Source organism: Epinephelus moara, chromosome 7 (assembly GCF_006386435.1).
Source record: "Epinephelus moara isolate mb chromosome 7, YSFRI_EMoa_1.0, whole genome shotgun sequence".
Taxonomy (NCBI): domain Eukaryota; kingdom Metazoa; phylum Chordata; class Actinopteri; order Perciformes; family Serranidae; genus Epinephelus; species Epinephelus moara.
Genome location: NC_065512.1, coordinates 33,696,213 through 33,722,208, shown reverse-complemented (window position 1 = coordinate 33,722,208; position 25,996 = coordinate 33,696,213). Strand labels below are relative to the sequence as shown.

General features: G+C 39.7%; 1 protein-coding gene across 1 annotated transcript in view; it reads left to right on the top strand.

Annotated features, from left to right (window-relative positions):
- The first annotated feature begins 1,395 nt into the window (after positions 1 to 1,395).
- Positions 1,396 to 25,996, top strand: part of tfpia (tissue factor pathway inhibitor a) — a 63,429-nt gene continuing 38,828 nt past the window's right edge. Inside the window, exon 1 of the mRNA XM_050049623.1 lies at positions 1,396 to 1,594. Coding sequence (XP_049905580.1) covers positions 1,507 to 1,594 — 88 coding nt within the window. The 5' untranslated portion in view covers positions 1,396 to 1,506. The remainder of the gene's footprint in view (positions 1,595 to 25,996) is intronic.

Here is a 25,996-nt window from a genome sequence, read left to right as displayed (position 1 = left end):
TTTATTGTTGTAATGTCTAGTTATTTACTTGTTACTTTTTCTGTGCTGGTTTAATCCTGCTCTGTGAAGCTCTTTGGGCTGCATGACTGTATGAAAGATGCTTTATAAATAAAGTTTGATTTGATTTAATAACAGAGTCCTCCTACAAGCAGCCATAATGCTCGCCACTTAACACTTTATAACATGTTTGTTTAATTAGTACAAAATCCAAAGTGTGATAACAATAATTCAACATTTTACAGGGGCTATTTCTTCACTGGGGCCATTAACTTCTTGGAGTTTCAGCTGGTTGCCTGGTCGACTGGTCTTGCTTGCAACATGAACTGTGTGGTTTATCTCTGCAAATTTGAATATTGAGGTTTAAATTTTGTTGCAGCTGTTGCAGCTTGTGGCCATGTGGAGTCTCCAATCAAAGTAGTAACCTTGTTTGCTGTGGCTTTACATAGCATTGATTTGCTTTTGTCTTAAGACAAGCCAAATCAAGTTTAATGGTATTTCCTCAAATCACAAATTTGTCTCAAATAGGGTTTCTACAATCTGTACAGTAGACAACAATCATCTTAAGACTCTGACTCAGTATGAAAGTATAAACTCCACCAAAGTGCCTTGTATGATAGTCGAAGCCAGATATTTTTTTATTCAGAGTGACCCCCAACTGTGTATAAAATATCCAGCCTTGGCACCAGTGCAGCCATTTGTACTCAGCATGGTGTGTTATTTAACATTGCTGTGTGGTATTTAACCAAGTGTAATGAAATCATTCAAGTTATTAAAGTATGGGACACAAAGGGGCTGGCAGGCTACAATTTTTTAGCCTATGTGTACCAGCTTGAAGCTCAATTACAGTATGTGTCACTAGCAGAGGCCTGGAGGAGCTGAAAGGGGGTTCAAAACCTCTCCATAGGCCATAACTCAGGTACGGATTTCCTGAATGATACAGACAGCTAAGTCTGGGTAATGGGCTGCAGATGAGAAATTCTCATCACTGTGAGATGGTTGAAAAGGTGCAACGTGGGGGCTTGGCTTGCTACAGTTCATCAGCTCACAAAAGGCTGTGTGTGTGAGAGAGAGAAAGAGAGAGCTTGTGTGCGTGCTAAATGGCAGGATCAAGCTTTCTGCTGAGATGCCATTGTAGCCTACACGTTGTCCACAACCCCTTTATTATTAAAGCATTTACGTCATACGCCTTATATGGCAAAAAAAAAAAAAAGATACAAAATAAAGGCGGGTAATATGATAACTTACTATACATACTAAAATATGTCTTGATTAGTTTCCATTGAAGTTCTCAGTAAACGTTACGAGTCAAGGGGAATATTTTATTTCCTTGAATATCCCCCCAGGAAATTATTGGGAATTCCAATTTCATAGAGCCTACAGACAGTCACGGTGTTATCAAACGGAAGTACGCACCCACGCTCACACTCACAACTTCAGCCCTACAACTTGATGAAGTTTTCCTCTTAACTTTACATTCAGCGCGGACCAGTCAACCCGTTCAGCAGCATGGCTCCGTGCAACAAGTGGTGGATTCTGTGCGCCGTTTCGCTCTACACCGTCGCCCGTTTTGGGTCTTGCAGAAGACACGGAGAAGGTAAGATGATTATGAATATAAACTATTTGTATGTGCAGATGATATTAATTCTATTTCATCGTTTTCTCAGTCAGTCTGTGCTGGTGTACGACAGCGCATGGGAAAGTTTTCGTCACGAAAGTCGTGCGTAAAGTGGAGCCGAGTCTGTAGTTCGTACTCATCCACAGTGTTATATTATGTCCTGGCTTTAGTATATTCATGTTTGGGCTTTGCATGATGTGTTTCCTTGTGGTTTGTGTTTTCGTCGCTGTGAAATCCGTATTTCTTGCTGTGATATTTGGCTTTCAACAGTAAAGCGTAAAGTTATTTTCAAACGGAAAATGTGCGCCCTTAAACTGACTCGGTAAATTGGCTTACGCTTGTAAAATGGACTACTGTATCAGTTAGGCTCAAGAAATTATTGATCTTAATGTGCAATGCCCCACACAACAACAACGCAAGATCCAAATTCTAACTAGTGCTTTCACTTAAATCCTGCTCCATATCAAACCGCAGCTGACGCACTACAGAGTTTGTTGTGCTCTAGGCCTTCCAAGTCTCTAATAGTGAGGGGAGAGTTGTGACGTCAGGCAGGGCGAAAGTCCACTCTGACAGCAGTTCTCTAGCCACGACCCACACCTGAACCGCCTGGCACTCCTCCTGTCCTGTCATGTCGCAACAACAGCCTTGCAGGCGGTAATGAGGCTGTTGGGATTGGATGTCAGATACTCAACAAGCTGAGAAAGGTCTGAGTGTAGGCAGGTCTGGTCCAAAGTGGGTGAGAAACTGTAATACTCCTCTGCTACTCTTCCATTCCTGAGAGCAAATACTGAACTGGCCTGACTTCACTAATGAAAACTATGCAGTTAAGAGGAAAGTCTAGAGAGGTCATTCCATGTGTGGTAGGTCTTGAGATACTAGCTGAAGGCAGTTGAGAGGTTTGGTGATGAACTTGGCTGACACTGTATGCTTTTAATGTCAGTGTCTGCTTTTTCTTATCTCTCACTGACATACAGCTGGCTTTATGCATCATTTCCCTGTATGGATCGTACATTTACAGTCTACGAACAGAATTTATCCTGTCCTCTCCTCTTATGGAGAGAAAATGTTACATTTAGTTAGAAAATTTTAAAAATAAATACAGTAAATACAATTCCTGTTCATATAATATTCACACTTTGTCCCCAATGTCAAGGCATTTTCCTATATTCATATGCAACCCCCCTACTTGTGGTTCTTTTTAAAAGTATTTTATAAAGCATGTCTTAAATATTTTGTTTGGACAGCACTTCATGCTTGGTTACACTGTGGTCATCTTAGCCAGGGCCGGATTAACCCTCTATTTGGCCTTGGGGCAAAAATTGAGCTGTGGGCCCCTTTTGACTCCGCTGGTTTTTCCCACTCACTGTACATTGTGTATGTATTCTGCTGTTTTAAAGATCTCATCAGGAACAGTGCACACTGCAGACTACGGATGCGTGATATTGGATTTTTCGATATGCCGATATGTAACAACCAATTTGACTGATAACTGATACCGATATTGATATATTCACTTTTTTCCCCAGCTAGTTTTAGTGATCATCAAGTCTCTTCTGTAGTGGAATTAACATCATCTTATGCATACAGACTCTTATCATAATGGCCCACCAGCAGATGGAGAGATGAAATACAATACTTTAAATGACTGTAATATTCATTCATTGTGCGAAATAAGAATAAGCATGTTGGCTGATAGATATTTCATTTTAAAGCCGATATCGGCTGATATTGATGACATGCTGATATTATCGTGTGTCCCTACTGCAGACACATATGACAGTTTTGTGATATTTCAATGGAGAGTCTCACAAACCAACCACTGGTCCTGGAATACTATTAGACCATGCCAAGCCTTACATGTGACGTCTGAGTAGTATTGACCAAACACATTTGGTTGAATGCAGGCAAACAGACCATATGGAGAGCACTAGAGATGGAACACACTGGCTGAAATTAAGTCTTGAAACCCATTAGCCATTGTCTGGTGATGATTCAACTTTGTATTAGCTTTTTAAAAAATGTATCTACATTAATATGGAGATGTATTTAACAGAGATTACTCAGAGGCTATGCTGTTGTGTAAACAATGGCTGGCACACAGAAGAGGAAGTCTTAGCCTGGGTATCTGTTATCCGGCTACACCACAGCCCCTAAAATATTGGCTATTGCCCTAGAGGCTAATCATTGTTAGACCTAAGCCGGTGGGCTCTGAGACTGATAATGCTGAAAAGTAACATCTGAAAGAGATTGGAAACCAAGACAGTGAAGGCAAATAAATAAAACACAATAATAATTGAGGCAGGAGGATATTAAAGCATAATTTTCTCTGTTACTGAGTAAAATATTTGATCTAATTTATAAGATATTAACTGATAGCAGCATGACTGGACTATTTTCCTTGTATCTTTGCTTAAGTCACTGTCAAAAATAACACCCAGATTTTTGGTGGCTGACGTTTTGTTAGGACTGAGGAGGCTGAGCAGGGGCTGTATGTTGTTAGAAGTGCATTCAGGACCAATAATCAGGACTTTTGTTTAGTCAAAATGACATTCTAAAAAGTTATTGGATGTCCTTTAACATCATCATCATTTACACAGTTGTGCTGTGGTGCCAGGTTTCCAGTGTCAGTAGATTTTAACTTAGTTAACTTATTAAAGTAGAATTACTTAATTCTGAATTTTGATAAATGAAGTTAATCTTAAGAACAAATACATCATGAAAATTATAGCTGGATCAAAACTGGATTTGTTAGGCTGACACTCATATCAATATTTGTTTAAAAAAATCATACATAAGAATTTAATCTATTTTGATTTTTTTTTTTTAAATTTTGACCAAAATATCTGTCAGTGCAGTATGTAGTATGCAGTGAAGACACTGTTTCTAAATTACCTCAAACCTATGTGGCATTGCTGTAATTTTCTCAGCCAACATTTTCCACTGATACCAAATGAGCTAATATCAGCTGATATATCTGCCTGACTGATTTATTGGTCTAGCTCTACCGAAAAATCGTCATTAGTTACAGCCCCACATAAAAGTAAACGATTGAAATAAAGAAAGATCAGAGTTTGGTTTGATCTGCTGTATCTTAAAGTACTACACTGATTTTTGATAGGCATGCCCACTTATCAACTTCCTCAAAATCTGATCATGATAAAATTAGCATCCACTTGATTGTTGTTACATATTTTCCCATCCATTAGACAATTGAGCTACAGTTAAGTTTCCATCAGAAAGACAACTTGAAAGGGTGTTCTTCTCCTTAGACAAAACAGCAAAGTGAAGGTAGATTTGTTTTTATGTTACCTTGAAATAATGGTAAATATTGAGTTGTACTAAGGCGTAATGCTATTGTGATGTAAGAGCAGGCATCGCATGTTTTGCGTAATATTTGCATCTTATCAAAACATATATGAATTCAAGTGTTTTCAGTCTTTATTCTTTTGAAGGTTGAGTATTCCTATCGTCTTTTCTTAAGTAAGCGTTGAACATAGTTTGCATGTAAGGGGCTCCAGTTTCCCACAAGCCATCAGCTGACATTTATTGATGGTTAACATTTGCAAACAACACACGTTTAGATTTTTGACCTTAAAGCACATAAGGACAAATACAGTATGCTGTTTTAATATTCCAAAACAAAAACTGAGCCTCCAGGCATTACTGTAAAAAGGCATTACCATTTGGCAATTATAGTTAGCATCCATCAGAGATGATAATGCAAGCCATAGGTAAATACATAGAGGCGATCTGAGCTACTAGCTCAGGGTTTTGTTCATAGGGGAACATTAGCTTTTTCTATTTGCATATCATTTAGGCGCACTTGAGAGGTGAAACAGTAAGGGACTCTCTGGGCCCCTTTGAAACTAAACATCAGTATCACTGCTGCACGGTCTTAGTAGCTTCACTAATCGTCTCATGGAGGAGTAAACATTGTGTCTCATTAATTTGTGGAGAAATTTAATTAGATGCTCACTTGCTGTTTGAAGTGGTCCTTTTATTAGGGAGCCTCAGGCCATAGACGGAAAGGAAACTGTGCGGCATGTGCCATCTTAATTAGCGTTTGCAATAAGGAGTAGACTTCAGAAAAGTGCTCGCCTAAACTGTCACTAAAAACTATTTTGAGTCCATTAGATGAACACACCTATAACTGGAAAGTGTAGACACTTCTCTACCTTGCCAATTAAGTGTTACCTAATGTTTTCTGCACTTACCAGCATGCCAGCCTTTAGTTTTTTTAATGAGAAAATGTCTGCTTTGTCTCAACATGAATCTTACCTGAAGGAATTTCACAGCAGGAAAAGCAGCAGCTCTTTCTAGGGGCGACACCGGCATAATAATACAGACTATTAATGAATCAAACAGTATGAAGTTTTCTCTGAATGATGCAATTCACTTTTCTGTGTTTTCTGTTTGTACACATACATACCCACTCCCGTTTTCTATTTGAGTTCAGTCTCTGCCTTCAGTGCGTGACATTTGTTGAGTCACTTTTCCAGTTTAATTTATATTTCTGTTTGTTGTGGCAAATCATTTAATTATTCCTCAGTTGGTTTTTTTATGACTGACTACTGCAGTCTTTGTTGTCCCCAACTAATCCACCCTAGTGATTATGTGCAATTACAGCGGTAGACTTGAGACTTGAGCATGAGTCGGACATGAGTTGCAAAATGAGGACTGCTGTGAGACTCGACTTGATTTGAGACTTGAAGGTAATAGGATAAGGAGACGTGACTTTGTGACCCATAAATATTGAAAATACTACTGAATGTGGAGCTGTATCTTTTGAAGCTCTTCCAAACTGTCATGAATAATTAATAACACAATAGGGATGAGTCTTTGTAACCTAGTGCACGCAAAATAGTCATACTAATTAATAACACAGTGAATACCAAGTTGTTTGAACATAAAAAAATGTGTGTCGTGGCCGTAAGATCTGAAATGAATTAAACTAGTACTGTCAATTCGTAACTAAAGGTCAGCTGTCAACTGTTAAACTATGTTCACAAGAGCTGCCAGTGAAGCTTGATTTGCGGTTATGGTTATTTTTTCACTACTAGAGCTAATGCTATTGTAATTACTATATGATGCATTAATAGACTGGACAAAAACTTTATCTTTGACTCACAAGTTGTGTCTTAAAGGTAGGATCTGGAGGATTTTCAAACAAAACAAAATATAGACATATACAAATGAAATCCTGCTTAATCATCACCTATGGGCTTCTACTCATGTGTGGTGGTGACTCTGTTTGCAGAGCTCCTGCCCTTTGACTGTATTCTGATGTTTTTGTGAGCTCGGACCACTTCTGGGCGGAGATTTCCCCAGCCAATGAGAGAGCGCAGGTGCCGTGCCCTTGCGTGTCTGAGCGTGTCCGAGCGTGCACCAGCGCAAGCCTTGCCTGAACCTCTTCTGTGAAGCCTTCTTCCGTACCTCCAGGCTCCGTACACCCGGGAGAGTTGAGCCTGATAGGAGGGGCCAACTTTGAATGTGTGTTTACAAACAGCAACTGGAAAATCCTCCAGACCCTACCTTTAAAGACTTGAGCCTTGACTTGAACTTCAGATCTAAAGACCTGAGACTTGGCTTGGTCTTTCTCCTCAAAAGACTCGAGTCTTGACTTGAACTTGCCCTCTGAAGACTTGACACATAGGTTGGATTGTCACCTCTTAAGACCTGAGACATTGATTTGACGTTCAATTCAGAAGACCAGAGACTCCATTTGAACTTGACCTCTAAAGACTTGAGACTTTACTTGAACTTGCCCTCTAAAGACCTAGAACATGACTAGGACTTTTGCCTCTGATGACTTGAGAGATGACTTGGATTTTCAAGTCAAAGACTTGATACATGACTTAGACTTTCACCTCAAATACTTAACACATGACTTGAACTTTTGCTTCTTAAGACTTGAGAGATAACCTGGACTTTCATCTCTTAAGACTTGATACATGATTTGGACTTTCACCTCCAAGACTTGATACATGACTTGGACTTTTGTCTCTAAAGACTTGAGACATCACTTGAACTTTTGCCTGTGATATATGAAATCGACTTTCACCTCAAAGACTTGATTTATGACTTAGACCTGATACATGACTTGGACTTTCACCTTGAGGGCTTGAAACGCTTTCATTCTAAATACCTGAACATGACGTGGACATTGGTCTCTTAATACTTGAGACATGACTTGAACTTTCCCTTTAATGACCTGAGACGTGACTTGGACTTTTGCCACTAAAGACCTGAGGCACGTCTTGGACTGCCACTTCAAAAGACCTGAGACATGACTTGAACTATTGCTTCCTAAGAGTTGAGACATGAGTTAACTTTCACTTCTAAAGACCTGAGACTTAATTTGGACTTTTACCTCGAAAGACCTGAGGCATGATTTGGACTTTCACCTCCGAAGACCTGAGACTTGACTTGAATTTTCGCTTCTTAAGAGTTGAGACATGAGTTAACTTTCACTTCTAAAACCTGAGGCATGATTTGGACTTTCACCTCAAAAGACTCGAGACTTTATTTGAACCTGCCCTCTAAAGACTTGATACAGAACTTGGACTTGCCATTGATCTACTTGATATGACTTGGACTCGCCTTCTATAGACCTTAGACGCGACTTGGACTTGATCCAAAGGACAACTTTGCATTTAACCCCTTGAAGGCTGGGATGTAGTATATAGCACTTATTTCTGTCATAACACTAAATAGTCTCAGAACATCTGTTTTGTCACGCCTGCTTTCTGTGCTGTAGTAGGCTACATGGATTAAATACAAATGGCCAGTGGTGAAAATAAGATGGGTGAGTCATAATAACGACATATGTAATCTTTGCTGGAACAAAGCACATGTTGTGCCCATAAACAACAGCCCTCAAAGAGGCTTTCAATCTTTGTCAAGCATTTTCTCACCATCCTGATCATAACTGCCTTGTACATCACCAAGAATCTCACTATAGGGTGTTGTTTCAAAATGGAAAAACAGACTTGATTGAATCCCACTGAGCTTGTGGCCGAGTCTTGATATTCCCAGCTTGCTTCCAACACAGCATCACTTCTCAGAGGCAAAGGGTTGAATTCTGCTTAAGGTAACACCTTCAGCTCATACAGTGGTTGTCTGCTTTTCATGTGTTTGTAGTCTCTGTCTTTTCCTCACACTGTCTCAACGATTGTAGCGTCTTTTCCCATTGAGTTGATATATAACATATGCACTGATACTGTATATGAATGCACACCTGAATATGGATGTCCCACAGTTGAGTGGGCGCCATGGACTCATTCTGACACTCACGTTATGTAATCTAAATGATTGGGAACAATTTGGGATTTTGTTTGTGTGAAACAACTATAGCGTGACACAGACTGTAGAGTTCAAAAGTCCTGCTGAATCATCTGCTGCAGAAAATAAAATAAAGGACACCTTGTTGTATAACATGACAGCAGGGCTGCTAGTTTAGAGTGCTAGTTGACTGTATTTTCTGGGTGTGAGTGGTGTAATGAAAAAAAGATAAGAACATGGCCCCTGAGTTAGTGAACTCTAAGCAATGTTCTGAACAATACACAGCAAACAACAGACTGTAAGACTGTAGCATTTCAACATGTGATTTATCATATGTAGAACATAGATGCATAGAAGACTTTGTGCTGAGGAAATTGTTTCTGAGCATCATACCTATAAATCTAGTATCCTACTTCCAGATAAAGGCTGACTATGTTGCAATATGGTGAAGATATGTGTCCCTGTGTGAGGAAATGCCTGTCCTTTCGAGGCTGACACAGCGGCGGAGATGACAAATGCACTCGGAGGAGCATGGGCCACAGGTTAATCTGTGTGTCCTGTGTACTGATGCCTGTAGAAATTGGCAAAGGATACTTCCTCGACTCTATATATAGAGAGAGGATACTGTCTCCTTGGTCATTTCTCCGCTAACTTGACAAAATGGTTAAGTTAGCTTTTTCTTTTGCAGCTACAGCAGGGGTGCCTCAGAACTGAGGGCAGTTTGAGAGCTGACTCATTTCCCAAACCGACAACCGAGAAATCTCTCTGCCATCTTATTTGCTCAGTGGCAGGAGAAGATAGGACAGCTCGCGGGCAATCGGCTGATCATGATAAACCAGACCAGTTGGGTACAAATGAGCTCAAAGATGTAATGTTAGTGTTGGAATCATGGGGCTGCAAAACAAAAAAAAACCCAGTAGGTTACCATTTATCTGCATGGACAGAGTCAGGTAGAAACATTCAGCATTTCCATAGCTTCTACACTCACGCCATGTACTCTGTACTGAAATGTTGGTATTAGTGTTGTCACAATACGAAAATATTTGTTTCGGTACCCATACCAATATGAATTTCGATACTTTTCGATACTCTTCGGTACTTTTCCTAAGGAAAAGTCCTTTTGGCTACAAACCTTTAGAACAATAAATAGTAGGGGTGTAACGGTACCAAAATATCATGGTTCGGTAAGTACCTCGGTACGGACGTCATGGTTTGGTTGGTCAAATGTTTCACTAAGTTGGTGTTGTCTCCCTTTGCGAGGCAGACTTTCTCTTGTGCCAGCTGCGAATGTTGATACAGGTGTTGTCATACACACCACTTGCGCAATCTGTGCTCCAATAGGAACAAGAAAGGCGTTTGTGTGCATAATTGAGTAAAATAAATTAACTAAATTAATGAATTGAATCAATTTCAAAGTACCGGTATTTTCCAAATGCAGTATAGTACCATTTGGAATACTCTAGTACCGCGGTACTATTTTAGTACCGGTATACCGTGCAACACTAGTTGGTATTTTAGTGACCTAGAGTGTAATTCACAGCTTAAAATAGGAAATTACTGGCAGGTTTTCGAACAGACTCATGCTGTGTCTCAAAAACTCCTTTACTCTTCAATTACTGAATGTTCCCTTTATAAAACACTTGTTAGATCACTCCAAAATGAGAAATATTTGCCACCTTACTCATGATTTTATGCTATTGTGCCAGGTGCTAGGTAACGTAACATGATGTGAACGTAATGTGATAAACAGCTCATGTCATTAGGGCTGAAATAATTAGCTGATTAATCAAGTCTATCACCAAAAGCTTAATCAGCAACATTGTTGATAATTGATGAATCATAATTAATCAAGTCAACCTGCCAACACTCTGTGGTTCCAGCTTCGCTATACTGTTTCATTTTTAATTGAATATATAGCTGGATCTTTGACGACAAGAAGACATTCATTCATATATTTTATTTAAACAGTTTAAAGTCACATTGACATTGCACATTAACAGACATTTCTGTAAAGGTGGCAGTTTATCCATCTTGGCTAAATTACAGTCCCTGGGTGGGTGTAATGAAGACTACCTTGGATTCTGGATGGATATTTGATATTTTTCTGACACTTAAAATACTTATCCATTTATTGATTATTAAAAGAAACCAAAGCATAATTGATTGAACTATAAAAATTGAAATATCAGTTATGAAAGAAACTGTAGCAATGTATCCTCAGTTTGTATGATATCCTATGAATGACGCAACATACTTAACATTAAGTTACTGTGGTCAGGTTTAGGAAAAGAAACATGGTGACAATGTACCTTAAAATGCCTCTAAGTTCACTTGGTTTCACATGCGTCCAAACACCGGCTCCTAGGGGGAAGGCTTGTGGGGGTCCACTCATAATTCCGACATCCCATTATTCTGACATCCCATTGTTACGAAGTCCCGTTTTTCCGAAATCTCATTTTTCATTGTTACAAAATAACTGTTTCATGGTTAAGGTCTGGTTAGGTTTAGGCAAAAGAACTACTTGGTTAAGGTTAGGAAAAGATCATGGTTTGGGTTAAAATTATAACTTTCAACATCGTTTCTACTTCCTCAAAACAGGGCGACCGTTGTCATCATGGCAACAGTAAACAACACGACAACACGGTCTCTTGCTGCTTTCCCTTGCTGCTTGCTTTTTCAACTTTTTGCATTGCAACATTGAGATTTCGGAACAATGGGACTTCGGAACAATGGGTTTAATGTGGTCGGACCAATGGGATGTTGAAACATTGAGATTTCGGAACAATGGGTAATTTTCGGAATAATGGGATGTCGAAATAATGGGATGTCAGAATTATGACATGGCACCGGCTTGTGTTGGAAAGTAATTAAATTCTGTCCTTTTTTTTAATTCAGGTTTGAGTTGGAAGGATGATGCATTTTGATAGAATAAACCAGTCTTAATCTAGATTGGTCTGATTAAAGCATTGTAGTTATGTTCAAAATTTTAACTCACATTTGATCTTTCAGACAAGGCTGGTCTAGATTGGACAGCAGTTGATTGGTCTTGATACTGTGGATAATGTTTAATGCTTTGAATTACACTGATGGGAATGCTGTATGTAAAGATCAGACTAATGTAAAGGAAGACTTGCTGCTATTTCATAGGTCTTACTTTCAGAATACTTTAACCACTGTGGTTGTGGTGGTTGGTTAAATTCAGCTCATGTGGTGCTTGTGTAACTTGTGTACTTTCTTGTTTCGGGGATGTTACTTAATTACTCCAGGGGCAAAAACAGACAAAAGTAACCCTTTTGTTCAAATGTGTCTTCATCTGTCTGTGTGCACAGTGTGTTGTATCTGTCAGAGCGTTGCGTGGACAAAGGAGTCTGCAGCTGGGGATACATTATTAGTGTCTCTCTGTAGCTTACAGGAAGCTTTAATCTCTCAAATGTTGACACGTAATAGGATGAATATTCCGTGTGTTGCACAGGGGGTGAATGACACCAACAAGGACACTAATTAGGGAGGTAGTTTTGTCCCATGTCTTCGTGACTCACTCTCTTTGGTTTGTTTACAAAGATAGTGATATCTTTTTCTTAGCCTGGAAAGTTTTTGCAGCTGGCCATCTGCAGATGGATAAGGCTACGCTAGTGTTTCCTGTATGAGTCGTACTGACGATAATTGTAAGCTTTATTTAAGAGAGAGTTTCAGGAAGTGATGCATCTTACAGGATACTGAACTTGTGGGAGATAACGGTTATTGTAAGTCAATAGGAAACGAGGAATGTACAGATGTCAACAATGTAAATGGACATATGGCCTGAGATAGTTCATGGTGCCCAATTGCTTGTGCCATTGTGTATTTTAAATATGTTTTGCAAGTGTAAGGAATTACAAAGCAAACTTCAAGGTTGGCAAAAAAGCAAATTGTAGTAGGGCAGCCACAAAAATTCAGCCCAATCTGTCTTGATATCATATGGCAGAAAAAACTACCTCTTGTCATGAGAAGGTGAGGAGACTGATTGTAAGCTTGGCACTCAACCGTAGCACCTAATGTCAGTAGAGTGTACAAAAGGTATCAGAGAAAGAGGTGAACTAAGTCTGAACTTGTTGAGGTAGCACTCAAAGAAAATACCCGATGAAAGAGTGATCACTTTGTCTTAATGCTGTGCCAGTTCAGGCAAGGCGGGGTGGACGATGTGCGTGTCCTTTATAACTACTTGGTGTTGGTTGTCATTGAAGTTGAGATTACGCCACTTTTGCAATCCAAAGCTCCTCAAAATAAGTGTAGTTAAGGTTGAATTAATTAAAGACTGAAAGATGGAGGTATCTGCTGTCAGGGCTGTGGGGATAATGTGTTTGATCTGCCTTTGTTTACTGTCAGCCATACAATTTTAAACTCTGAGAACATGCAGGCTTAGAGCTGTGTCAGGTTCAATGCAAGTCCATCAAAATTAAAACAGGCTGCACAATTCTCTCCCAGCACGCCATGCTTTATTCACTAAATCCTTTCAGCTATCTTGCCGTTATCAGGGTGATAGTATCAGCAGCACAACAGGACCTTCAGATTGATAAACAAGATTCGACAAAGCAAAAGATAACAGGAAAAATGCAAACCATGTCAACAAGTTCTTTCATTCACTGTTTTCCAGCATTTATATATAAAAATAGCGCAGCAGACTGATGATTCAAGCATGGTTATATATATAATTGTAAGACTTAACGTTTATATGGGTAGTGTAAACTCTGAGAGTCTGAGAATTGAAGCACAGAAATAAACTCAACGTTTTATTATTAAAAATGTACTACTTGAAAATGCTTACTGAGATGTGCGACTACATACTCAGATTAAAAAAGGGAGGAATGATAACAGGGTATGGGCATATCTAGGTTTCTAAGATAATAAAATATTGAAATATCCCAAATAATAGAATGTAGATGTTCCACTGTGTCTGCTATCTTTTGTGTCTGAGAAATACGCTCACAGTGACATAGAGACATTCACGGCTCCTAGAGGATGTATCCTAATAACTGTGGTGATCCCTTGGCTTTTCATCTAGCACTACAATGAGGTTTGCACCTATGGCACAACTATTGGATGGATTGCCATGAAGTTTGGTTCAGACATTCTTACTACCTACTACTACTCGAAAAATTGTTATAACGCAATTCAGTGACTGTTCATGTCGTATCATTAGGTCAAAATTTAAATTTCATGACATTCCCAGCAGTCTCTGCTGTAGGCGTAGCAAAAACGACTTCTGCTAAACAACATTCAAGCATTGTCATTGTGAGGATGTCAGCATACCTATGTGAGCATGTAGTTTAAAGCACCACTGTGTCTAAATACAGCCTTGCAGAGCCACTAGTATGGCTGTAAACTTTTCAGGTGTGTTCAGACAGGAAGCAGGAAAATGTGCCTTGCATCATTTGCACGAATATGGCTAAATTGTTTGTTCACTTCAAACAGCCTATGCATTAATTGTACCTGGGCATTGAGCTAGCTTACAGCCAAGCGGCAACCTCTGGGTCTGAAAAATGAAGCCAAAACAGGAGTGCTAAAAAAGCAGTTCCTCTAATGGCCACTTGAGGCTGTCTCCAAAAGCGAGTCATGCCCCATAGACTCCCAGGTACAAATGTCCAACTTTACAGCAGAAATTAACATGTTTACAGCCTGATGCAAAAAATGGGTTTTGGTCTCATGACAACTGCTCGGGGGTGAATTTTTATGCAACCTACCATTTACATGTTATTGAGGCTTAAAGTTATGCATAATTAAGGGCGAGGCCACTTTGAGTGACAGGCTGTGTGTGGATAGCATCCTCAGGTTGAAGTCATCCCTCGCTACACGGACAAACAAAGGTCAACAAACCAAAGGGTGATGTCAGAGTAGCTATTTCCATTATTCTTACAGTCTGTGCTTACAGCTATCTTACAGTAAGCTCGCCACGGACACATTAGCCCCTTTTCCACTGAGCAGTACAGTAGGGTACTGTTCAGTTCGGTACGCTTTTTTTCTATTTCCACTGCAAAAAGTTGTGGATGGTACCAATGGAACCGCATTCTCGGAACCCATCGGCTGTATTCAGCGTCTGACTTCCAGCAGTTGGCGAATACAGCCTCTGGGGGCAGACCCCCGATTTTTTGGCATTCCGGTTTGATTTGGGCGGAGGAGGCGAATTTCCGTTTCCGACTTCCGTTTATATGTAAGTAAATATGCTGAACCATTGTGATGGATTCAGAGTTTGCAGTGACGCCAATTATGTTCCGCCTCATTAGTTCACCGCACGGACCATTTAACCTGGCAACAACTGCAGCTGGCTCAAACGTGATTAGTCAATATCACGCGTAATACAAACAGCCTACAACCAGGGCTCTTCCGCTCTTCTTCCGGAGGCAAGATCTCACATTCAGTGAATGTAGAGTCTGTATATAGAGACTAATGGAACCGTTCTGTACCATTACCATTTTTGGTACCCCCTCTGTTGGGGTGCCTAACACACTGCATATATTCTAATCCTCACTCTGAGTAAAAAAAAAAAAAGGGTTGAGTTGAGGGCAACACTAAACCCCTGAGCTTGCCTGAGAAGGATAAATGCACAAACCCGCTACTTCTGAATATCCCATGGAGAGAGACTCTCACTGCAGGCTGTTTTATTTTGTTCTGAAAATGTTGGCATGCAGCCTCGTTCTGTGAGCGGTAAAGGAGGTGCAGACTTCCCTCTGTGTCACTGATAATGAGGAAATCCAGTGAGGGCTGGATGGAGCAGTGAGTGACAGTAACTCCGCCCACATTTAAGGGTATGGTTTGCAGTGGAAATGCTAGGGTCTGGGTACCATGTCTGAAGGCTACTTTTGGTTCCAAAGGTACCATACTGAAAGTGTTTGGTGGAAACGGGCTGTTGACTGTTTCTGTGTGGGTGTGCCGTTGTGTTTGCCTTTAGTTCTGCCTTTGACTGAACTTTAATTTGAACTGAACTGAAATTTATTAATAACCGCTAGCCATGTGATGCTACAGTTAGCGATTATTTGTATCATTACCTGGCCGTTACACACTTCCATTTAAAATACAAAAATGTGAAATCATTGGTTATTGTATCGGTTTTTGGCCATGAGAAGCAGATAATTATTGGATATTGGTATCGGTTGAAAAAACCCATATTGGTGCATCCCTAGTTAAAAGTAATAATGTATTCTTTGTTAAACTGGTGACATTTGAGAGGAATTTGCAGACATGCTACAGTGAATTCTGCTGATCTTTTCTGTTGAGATCTACAATACTGACAATAACACAATGACCATGATAGACAGGACAGAAAAAGGCCTATGTGCTGCTGATTTGAACAAGATGGTGAAAAAACAATCACTGAAAGCTGAACCCTGAGTGTATTTCATATGTAATACTTTGCTCTTTAGATGTGATCCCATCCCAGCAGCAGCAGGGTTAATGCCGCTCTGAAAGCATGCTCTCAAATGAAAACTTTCAGTTAAAGATCGACAATTGCCAGGAGAGGAAACATTATCCACCCCCCCCCCCCCCTTTGTACTGTCTGAATGATAACCTGCATTGCAGGGGAAAAAAAACACTGTATCGATCCTCTCATCTAATCAAGAGTGCATCTACAGTACAATCAGTCGAGGATGACATTTGCACAGATGGGGAATGAGCCACTTGCTCTCGCTTTCTGTCTGTCCCATTGATTCAGCTGCGTAATCACATCCACATCAAAGGAGAGGAGGCAGAGACACAGACATTCATGGCTGCAGCCTGTAGAGTCCTTGAAGGTCCATTCAATGTTTGACAAATTGCAGCTTCATTGTATGTGGGCTATTAGAGATGCGTTTAGAAAAATGAGTTTTAGCTTGGCTACTCAAGCTGGACAAAATAGCAAATTGCCAACCTGTGATGTGCAATACAACAGGTTATTATTTTCATGTTGTCAAAGTTCTCTGTGGTTGTCCAGCAACCTGCAGTGTGGTCTTTTGCTCTGGAAATTATTGACTTGCTAAAGTCTTTTTCTGATTTTCTGGCAGCAAATAATGTTGTCTCGTGGCAAACAGCACGGTCTGAAAACACTGCTCCCACACATCACAAGGGTATAATAGTGTAGATAGGGAATATGCTCATATTAAATTGATGATATTGCAATGAGAAAACACAATATCACAGTATTGCACAGCGCTGCATTGACTACAATTTGGATGTTTTAAAATTCATGTTTCCAATAAAGTTTTGTGATGAAATAAAACCCTGAAGAAGACAATGAGATTATCCGGCAGATGTGCCTCATTCAAACACCAATAACACTAACATTGCACCTTCCTACATTATGTCCCTTGTGGGTCAAAACACCTATAGCCATGAGTGGCAGAAGGTGGACTGTGTAGTATGAGCGGTTTATTCTTAGCTTTTACCACCTGGTAAAACATTCAGGGATCCTGCGCTTAAGCTAAGCTGCTATAAATGTTCATATATATACTTATAGAAGTCAAGCTACATTAGAGCAAAGATAATGTGCTGTTGGCCTCAGGGGTTGTGCAAAATGTCTTTAATGCCACTTGAGAATGTACTTGTGTTTGGGATGAGTGGATTGTGTAGTTTGCAGATATATGTGTGTGTATATGTGTGTGTGCCTGTATAGGCTCATTCATTGTGTTTGTAATTTGTTAATGTTGTATATTTACTTGCATGGCTTTTAATTAGAGATAATCTACACTTACATGAGGCTCAATACAAGTTTCCCCCAAAGGGGACAATAAATAATATCAGGTTCACAATGATAGAACATGCTTTTACTTTGAGCACTGCCGTAAGGATTTTGCCTCTACAATTATTTTCACGCAGGCTTCACTGTCTAACAGGTTCTTACAGCAGTAGAAATTACAATAATAAGCAGCAAGTCACATTTATTTACATTAAATACACAGGAGATGTGACTGGTTGCCACATGGCAAATTAATTTGTTTGAACTTCTGTTCTGACTGGGTTGCATACACATATTGGGTAAGAAACAACGCTCTACCTAAATGACAAAAAAGGTCAATTTCCACAGACTTCCAAAAAAACTTCAAATGCAGTTTTGGATATCTATGGATGTATTAATGTGTTTAGACTTAATATTTTACTGGATTTAGATTGTCTGGACCTTTGACAGTGTTTGAGAGACAAAATGGAAATTATGTTAGCTGTAATTCGGTCTGGATTATGATAGCGCTTCATAGGTGAGTAATGACTGTTTGTTTTTGTCTGACAGAAGCGAGGAGTGTAACTCTCAAATGATAGGTCATAAGACAAAACGACTTTGATAATAACGAACACAGCAGTTGATTTACATATCATAATAATAAAAATGACCTTAGGAGAGCCTGTGGGCAGGCCGTCGGATTTACAGTATTTTTGTGACTAAGGCAACGTAACATCTTCTCATGACATACGTCAAATACGACATGTCCGATAAGTAACTAGTATAGCATGCCACACAAACTAGCCTAATAGGCTACGTTTTTTTTTTAAAGAGGTCAATCTTGACTTTTGAACACAAACACCACTCCTCCTGTCCACCATATAGCAGCTTCTTTGATGTTTACACATTAAATTGACTTTGTTGCTTTTTATCCTACATTATGTCACTTCCTCCTCGGCTCCTGTAGTAATTATTGCAGCCACTAGAGGGCGCAGCCCTTCAATAAACTCAAGTATGGGGAGTAATAAACTACTTCAGTCGAATTGACTTATGGCTAAGCCACGCCCCCCTCCACTCACTCGGACAAAATATCAACATTCAGTATTTACACTGAATCATTCAGCATAACGTTTGCCAACCTTTGTCATCTCTTTGTTATCACCAAAGTACAAAACTAGAACAAAATAGGCTAATGAACTCGCAAACAAGGTGACATGATGAACAATGCAGCTAGGAGCTAACGTTTGGCTAACTTTAGCTAATGTTTGGCTAACTTTAGCTAACGTTAGCTAGAGATGTTAAAGATAACTTTATATTTCTTTCCAGCAAAGTGACAATATGTTGCCTCAAACACAATGTTGACTTACCTTAGAACAGATGTAGACATCATTATTAATCTTATTCACGTTGAGTTGATGTTGTGGTCTACTGCACAACTTCATCCAAAGGAGACACTTTTCTCGGTTGAGATGTGGTTTAGGAAAGGGTAAAACATTCACCCCCATCGCCCAGCCTCTCAGGATACCTTGTGTCAGAGTTGCATGTACCCCATGCACACCGTTTGACCATTTTTAAACTTCAAATCTCAGAAAAGGCTCATAAAACCAAACAAAACTGACTTTCTGTAACGCATTTCAATGAATGTCCAGGCAGAATATGTCCGAGTGTATGGGAATGGCTATACGCACTGTGATTGGCTCATCGGGTTTGAGGACAGGGCTTAGCCATAGGTCAATTATGTGCAGGGGTGGGTAGTTATGTATTACAGGTTACCCACAGGAGTAATAAAGTGTATTTTTTATGGAACAAATACATTTCATGTTGCTTCTTTTGAACTGTACTTTTATTCTTTACTCTTGTATATTTTTGGACCATTAATCTACTTTTTGCTTCACTACATTTGCCATTTGTAATGTCAATTCAAATAATCTGCTCTAAATGTGAGGATTGAGTGTAGGGGGAGAGCACACAAAGAGCGCCCCAAATGCAAACTAGGCCACCCGGCCAAAGTTGCCCCCTTGCTTGGCCTAAAGCATCATGGATTTTTGAAAAATGTATTTTTCTAAAACCACAGTAGCCTAGTGGAACGCTACAATGTTTCAACTAACGGCGATGAAAATGAAATTGGTGATGACATAAGCTTTTGGGTATGAATATTAGCCTTACCAGTTAATGAGTGAACAAATAAAAGAATCACTTTACCACTTATTAACTTACTGAATCCTCTTCATCCCCTCTGGGACTCGAAGTTGCAGTGAGATCTCATAAAAAAAAAAGAAAAAGACACTTGTCAGGCGGCCTGTGTCAGGCCCCATCAAAAGATACACTTGCCACCTGGCGTAACAGCTTTTCTGGTGGAAACCCTGCATTAAAGTAAGCTGCATACTGTTGGTGAAAATGTAGGTAGTTAGCTAACATTAGCTGTGGTAGTGTTTTAGTGTATAATGTTAATCTTTGATTAATGATAAGGAAGAGGGGGAGGATTATTCATATAATAGTATAGGTGATTCTAATTTGTTTGATCAGCCAACCTGCTCATAAAAACCAGTGCTGTTTATTTTATTTATTTATTTATTTTTTCATTTTTTTGCACAGAAAGTAACTTGTACTTTAAGTAGGTTATTAACCAAGTACTTTATCCACTTTCAGTATTTCAGTAGGTTTCTCAAATTGTAATTTTAACTTTTACTTGGTTATTTTTGATGGGAGTTACTTTTACTTGTGTATAGATTTTCAGTACTCTACCCGCCGCTGCTTTTGTGGTCGTGTGGGCTGATAAGAAAACCTGTGTGATCCAACCTTTGCATCTGATCCCCGATAGGATACCTGGAGGTGAGCCACCTGCAAAGCTTTAAGCTTGGCTGGTACCCTATTTCACGGGGCTGCGTGTGAGACAAATGGTGTGATAGGCAACATGCCAGTTCAGATTTTCCTCCATTTTATGCTGTAATTACTTGCTGGATATCAGCAAGTGTGATTTTCTTCGCATCTTTAGTGTAGACAATCTAAACTCAGCTGTTTCAATTAACAAGGAGCTTAAATTAAGTCTTACATGTTTAAAGATCTGAAACAAGTGAATGATTTTGTGCGTAAGCAGGGCAAGGAAAACTGAGCAGCTGCTTCTTTATGATTAACATCCCACTATACTCACAAGGAAATTATCAATGGGAAGCTTCATAGACCTCGTGAGAAATCACAAGTGAAACATTTCAGGAACTGCCAGAGATTTTTATGTGTGCCTATGTGTTTAAAGAAGTTGTTAAAAATTCTGTCCCCATTTACTTTACAGCCTTCCTGGCCAGGGACTGAATCCCATTGTGGCTTTTCTCTCTCCTCTTTCCTCTGTTCCTCATAGCTCTCTTTTGTGTCATTCAAAATTAGTCTGGGACCAGCATTGTGATAATACATTCATCTGGCCTACATTGCAAAACGTTTCATTAATTATTTTTTACCCACAAAGAGTACATCTGTTATTTAAAAATGATAATATGCTGACAGAACACGTTTCTGATGTTAAAGTTCAAATTAAATCCTGATATTAAATGTCAGAAATGTACCATCTTAATAGCCTTTAGCTTACAAATAAGCAGCTGCTCACAGATTGCTACTTTTCCATTGTGTGAGATTGAAATGTGGTTATATTTTATGTTGCATTACAGCTATTTTAATTTAAGTCACAGTTGTTATGAGCTTCTGTTTCACTTCAGGCAGATTTAGAAATGTTAATCTAATCTCATTCAAATTTGTATTTGTTCTTTGTATCAAAAGCTTTAAAATTTTTACATCCTTCAACATTTTCACTGATTTCAACACCTCCATCCTTGTGAATCTTGTGGTTGTTATTGCAAGTGGTGTGATGAATAATTTACCCAGTGTTTTGTAATTGGGAATTCTTCAATTTGGCAGATGGTGCCTTGGTACTTTCTCCCCTAGAGGCTTGTGCAACTTATGGCAAACTTATGCCCACATCATTGTTTGCCATATGCTCCTTCTGGACTGAAAAATAGCCGGACACCATTTTGCTCCAGCAGATGCACGCTTGATATCCTGCAAAGGCATGACCGGGTTTGAGGATGCCTGTCACTAACCTGCAGTACAGCCAATCATACACACCCACCGTCAGAGTGCTACCCAGGAAACACACTTTGTCCAATTGATTGGCTGAGAACCAGCCGAGACAGACTCTAATTGGCATTGAGTGGGATTGTATGGTTCGGCAGCGCTCAGACTTTGCAAATGTCAGAGCACGGATTTGGCAGAATCAGTGAAGCGAGGGGGATTTCTGGTTCCCACTATTGTTTTGTTATCGAGACCAAGTGGGAAACAGGTAGGGGCTCAACTTAGATATTGCCAGGAAAAAAGATAATGCCACTGCAGGGGGAGAGTGTGGAGATTTCCACCAGTGAGCTGACATTGGAGAAAAGTCAGTTGATAAAAACACCTGCTAGATATGGGGAGGAGAGTTAAAGCCATGAAAAGGCGGACAGAAAGTTTAATTTTTTTTGTTGTTTATCTGTCCAGTCGTCTGTTTGAAAGAGCAAGACAAAAACACCTTCAGATATTGTGGGTGGGGAAAGGCAAACTGAGATGAATGGTAAATCTGGCTTGGCAGGGACAAATGGGTCTACAAAAGCTATCGGGTTGTGGAGTGACAATTAACTCGCCCATTTCATCCCTCCTCCCTCAACACCTGCTATACCAACACAGGCTCTGATTAAAAATGCATTGGTCTCACAAGCCTTTCAGATAATTAAGAAGGTTTCCCTGCAGCGCTACTAGTTAGAACAGGGGAAAGCATGGTTGCAATCTTTTAGCAACACCACATCAAATACACACAGCAATGGCTTGCACAGAGTTCTGTGTTTCTAGCAACAATCGAATCACCAATCCTGGCAGAGTTTGTGTTATGCTCTATGTACTGAGCTGTACAGGACCAGGCCTGTTGCTGCCCAAACACAAGTAGGTTCACTACTCACTCAGCCTTCAGGGTAGCCCCCAGTCTGTTTCCCCAACCACACAATGTGAGCTCTCAAAGCTTTTATTGTTCGAAGAAATGGCAACAGATTTCTCCTGGAGGCACGAACATGTCCGTGTTTCAGTGGGATTCCTTTGATCTGCTGAATAAGTGCTTTGGAAGGTGCTTGAAGCCCACTTTGATCTCCCAATGTGAAGTGCCATAGGAAGTGCTCTCCCTGTTTGCAAGATCGCTGCAGGAATGAGGTCATCTCTCTATGGCTGCTTAAAGGCCAAAGTCTATTGCCTTAATGAGTTGCATTTGAAATGATTTGCAGGGTCATTGCTATTGTTTCTAGTATTTCTGTACAGCTTCTTTTTCAGGTTCACTATTATTGAGCTGACCCACATCTTTTTGCTGTTATTAGCCTTGTAGCCATGTTGATTGAGAATTTATTTGCAGACTTGATTTAAATGTTGTGAAAGGAGCTCTGCTCTTCTCATATATCATCTAATTTGACCTATCCTCTTATCACAATATCAGAAGTGAAACCAATGTGCCTCACAACATGTTGAAACTTTTAAAAGCAGAATAAAAAGGATATGTTTATCCACCGCCAGTGGGTCGCACGTGCAGTGTCATCAACAGCTCCTCCCACAAGTCATTAACAGCCCCTCCCATTGCGGAAGGCCGCCTCGTTCTGTTTAAACCAAAAAGGTTCTGCCAATATGTCTACCCTACGAGGTGGAAAATTGGGCACCTCGGATCAACTTGCCAATCTGGCTCTGTGTGTCTAAACGCTCGCAGCTTGCCGGCAAAACGGCCCAACATTTGCCGAAAATCTGGCAGTGTAAAAGGGGCTATAGTTACCACATGAAACTGCTCACAATAAGGTCTTTGGGTTATCTTGAGTAACCCGATCATGGTTTCTGGAAAGAGACACTGCTGAGTTTTTCAAATGTACTTTTTGGTGCTTTGAGCACCACAAGCCAAGTGCCTTTGGGAGGAGGCAGACATCTCTACAGCTGATATCTCCAACACTCTGCAACTCACACCAGATCAATCTAGACTAATAAACTGCACTACAGGTAAGAGGAAAAATATATTTTTGATTTAAGGATAAACTTTTTTAGAGATGTGTTTACTGTAAAATTTAATTTAAAGGCCTAGTCCCGATTAAACGCCTACTTCCTTTTACTAGCCCGGTGTGGCGACACATTCTGATAAACAAACGCCTGTCTTTTTAATAGAAGTTCTTCAGATGTATAAAACTGGGCTGTTGGCTACCTTAAATTATGTTTCAACTCCTCGATTACCCTGTAAGTTATTAATATACCTCAAGTCGGTAAGGGTCCTCAGATCAAAAGAATCAAAAGGGTTTTTCGTAAAAATTATTCCAAGTTGTGAGGATTGTTTTAACAGAATTACATTTTGTTGTGTCGGTACTCCACGTGGCATAATCCTTGAGTGCCATAACTCTCTCTCTCTCTCTCACGCTCTCGTCTGTTGGAGCTAGATCAAATGAATGATTCATTATCTGAAGCTTACTTTCTATACAAGTAATATTCGTACTGGTTTAAATAAACAGTTTGATTATTTCCCGATCTTTGCTGGGCAACAATTTTCTGTGAAAGGAATTAAAGGCCTGCCCCACATAGACACATGTCCAAATATAGGCCTGTTGAGTTCAGTGATTTAGCAAATAATAACCTGGCCTATTAATTGAAGTTTTATGACACACGTGTATTAATAATGAAGTCATATCTTTAACCAAGAGTCATAGTAAATAGTTTATTAGCATGACATCATTTGGCATTATCAATGAAAACATGCTATTTATGTATCTTTACGATTTTGTGTCTGATGTCCAGGAGGTCTGCTGTATGACTAGAATATGACACTGGTGATGGTGTTAACTGTGTGGTGGAGACCCCAAATGATGATGCCTCACAAGCAGATGGAATTAATGTAACTTTTAAGAGTGATATATTCATATACGGAGAAGGATGATTATAATTTTTAAAAGACATAAAACTAATAATAACACAAATAAGAATAATTGATTAACAATATTAAGTCATAAATAGCTGACAGTGTCTTAGCAAGCTGGAAGAAGTAGGAGTGCAAGCAACTGTTGATTTCACTGGCTTTCATGACAACTGTTGCCAGCAAGTGTACTCAGCTGTAGCTACTTTGCATTAATTCTGTGAGTTGCAAAACAACACAAAATAAATGATTGGCTCTTCCCTCGTTTATCTGCTCTATGCATGCTGGTTGGTGTCTGTATTATTTATGCGTGCTCAAATATGTTCATGTCAAAGAAGAAACATCAATGGTGTCATTGATATTTGAAAAAAAAATAAGAAGAGCAGTGTGTCTTTTATAAATGACCAATCTAGTGATCGCCTCACATCAATCTCAGACAGATAGCCAGATAGGTAGCCCGGCAGTGTGGATGATAAGGTTGAGTTTATGTTAAAATTTTCAATTTTGCAGAGCTCTCAGTAGTATCTTACTATATCTTACTATCTTATTGTATCTTACTATATAATGATGAAAACTCTGTCTGTGTGTGTGTGTCTGTGTGTCTGTTCCACGTTTTTCTCCTCACTGACTTGGTCAATCTATATGAAATTTGGCACAGTGGTAGAGGGTCATGGAAGGATGCGAATGAAGCAATATTAATTCAGGGGGGGCGCTATAGCAACCGATTGAAATTGCAAACTTTGAATCGATCACTTCCTAGGAAGTTTGACTGATCTGCATGAAACTCGGTGAACATAATCTAGGGACCAATATCTAAAGTTCCCTCTTGGCAAAAGTTGGAAAACTTACTAAAACTGAGCTTCTATAAGGCAATGAATATTGCGGAGGGCGTGGCTCATCACATAAAGGTGTATAACATTTCAAGGGTTTCACCGATCACCACGCAACTTTGTAGGCATATGACCACACATAATCTGAGGGGATCCCTCCATTATTGACCCCATCAAACAAAATGGGGGCGCTAGAGAGCTAATTTCTTATCTAGGCCTAACCGTCACATGGATTTTTACTAAACTTGGTAGATATGTAGAACAGGACGCCTCAAGGTGACTGGAGAAATTTAACTTTAATTGGCAACTTGGTGGCGCTATAACAACAGAAAAATGCTTAAAAATGGCTAAAATGCAACCGATCGCTGTGGCTCCCTCTGTGGCCGGATGTTTGTTTTTTTCTAATTTTTGGTATGACTAAGTCATGGTATGGTATGCTGTACATAATCACGGAAACTGTCAGTCTGGCATTCTGTCAGTCAGTCATTCTGTCTGTCCCATGTTTTTCTACTCACTGACGTGGTCAATCTATGAGAAACTGCACATAGGCATTGAGGACTGGCATAGGTAGAAGGTGACAAAGCTACCAATGGGTATGGACTAGTTGTCTAATATCAATCAATCAACATTTATTTCTATAGCCCTTAATAATATTGTCAGTCTGA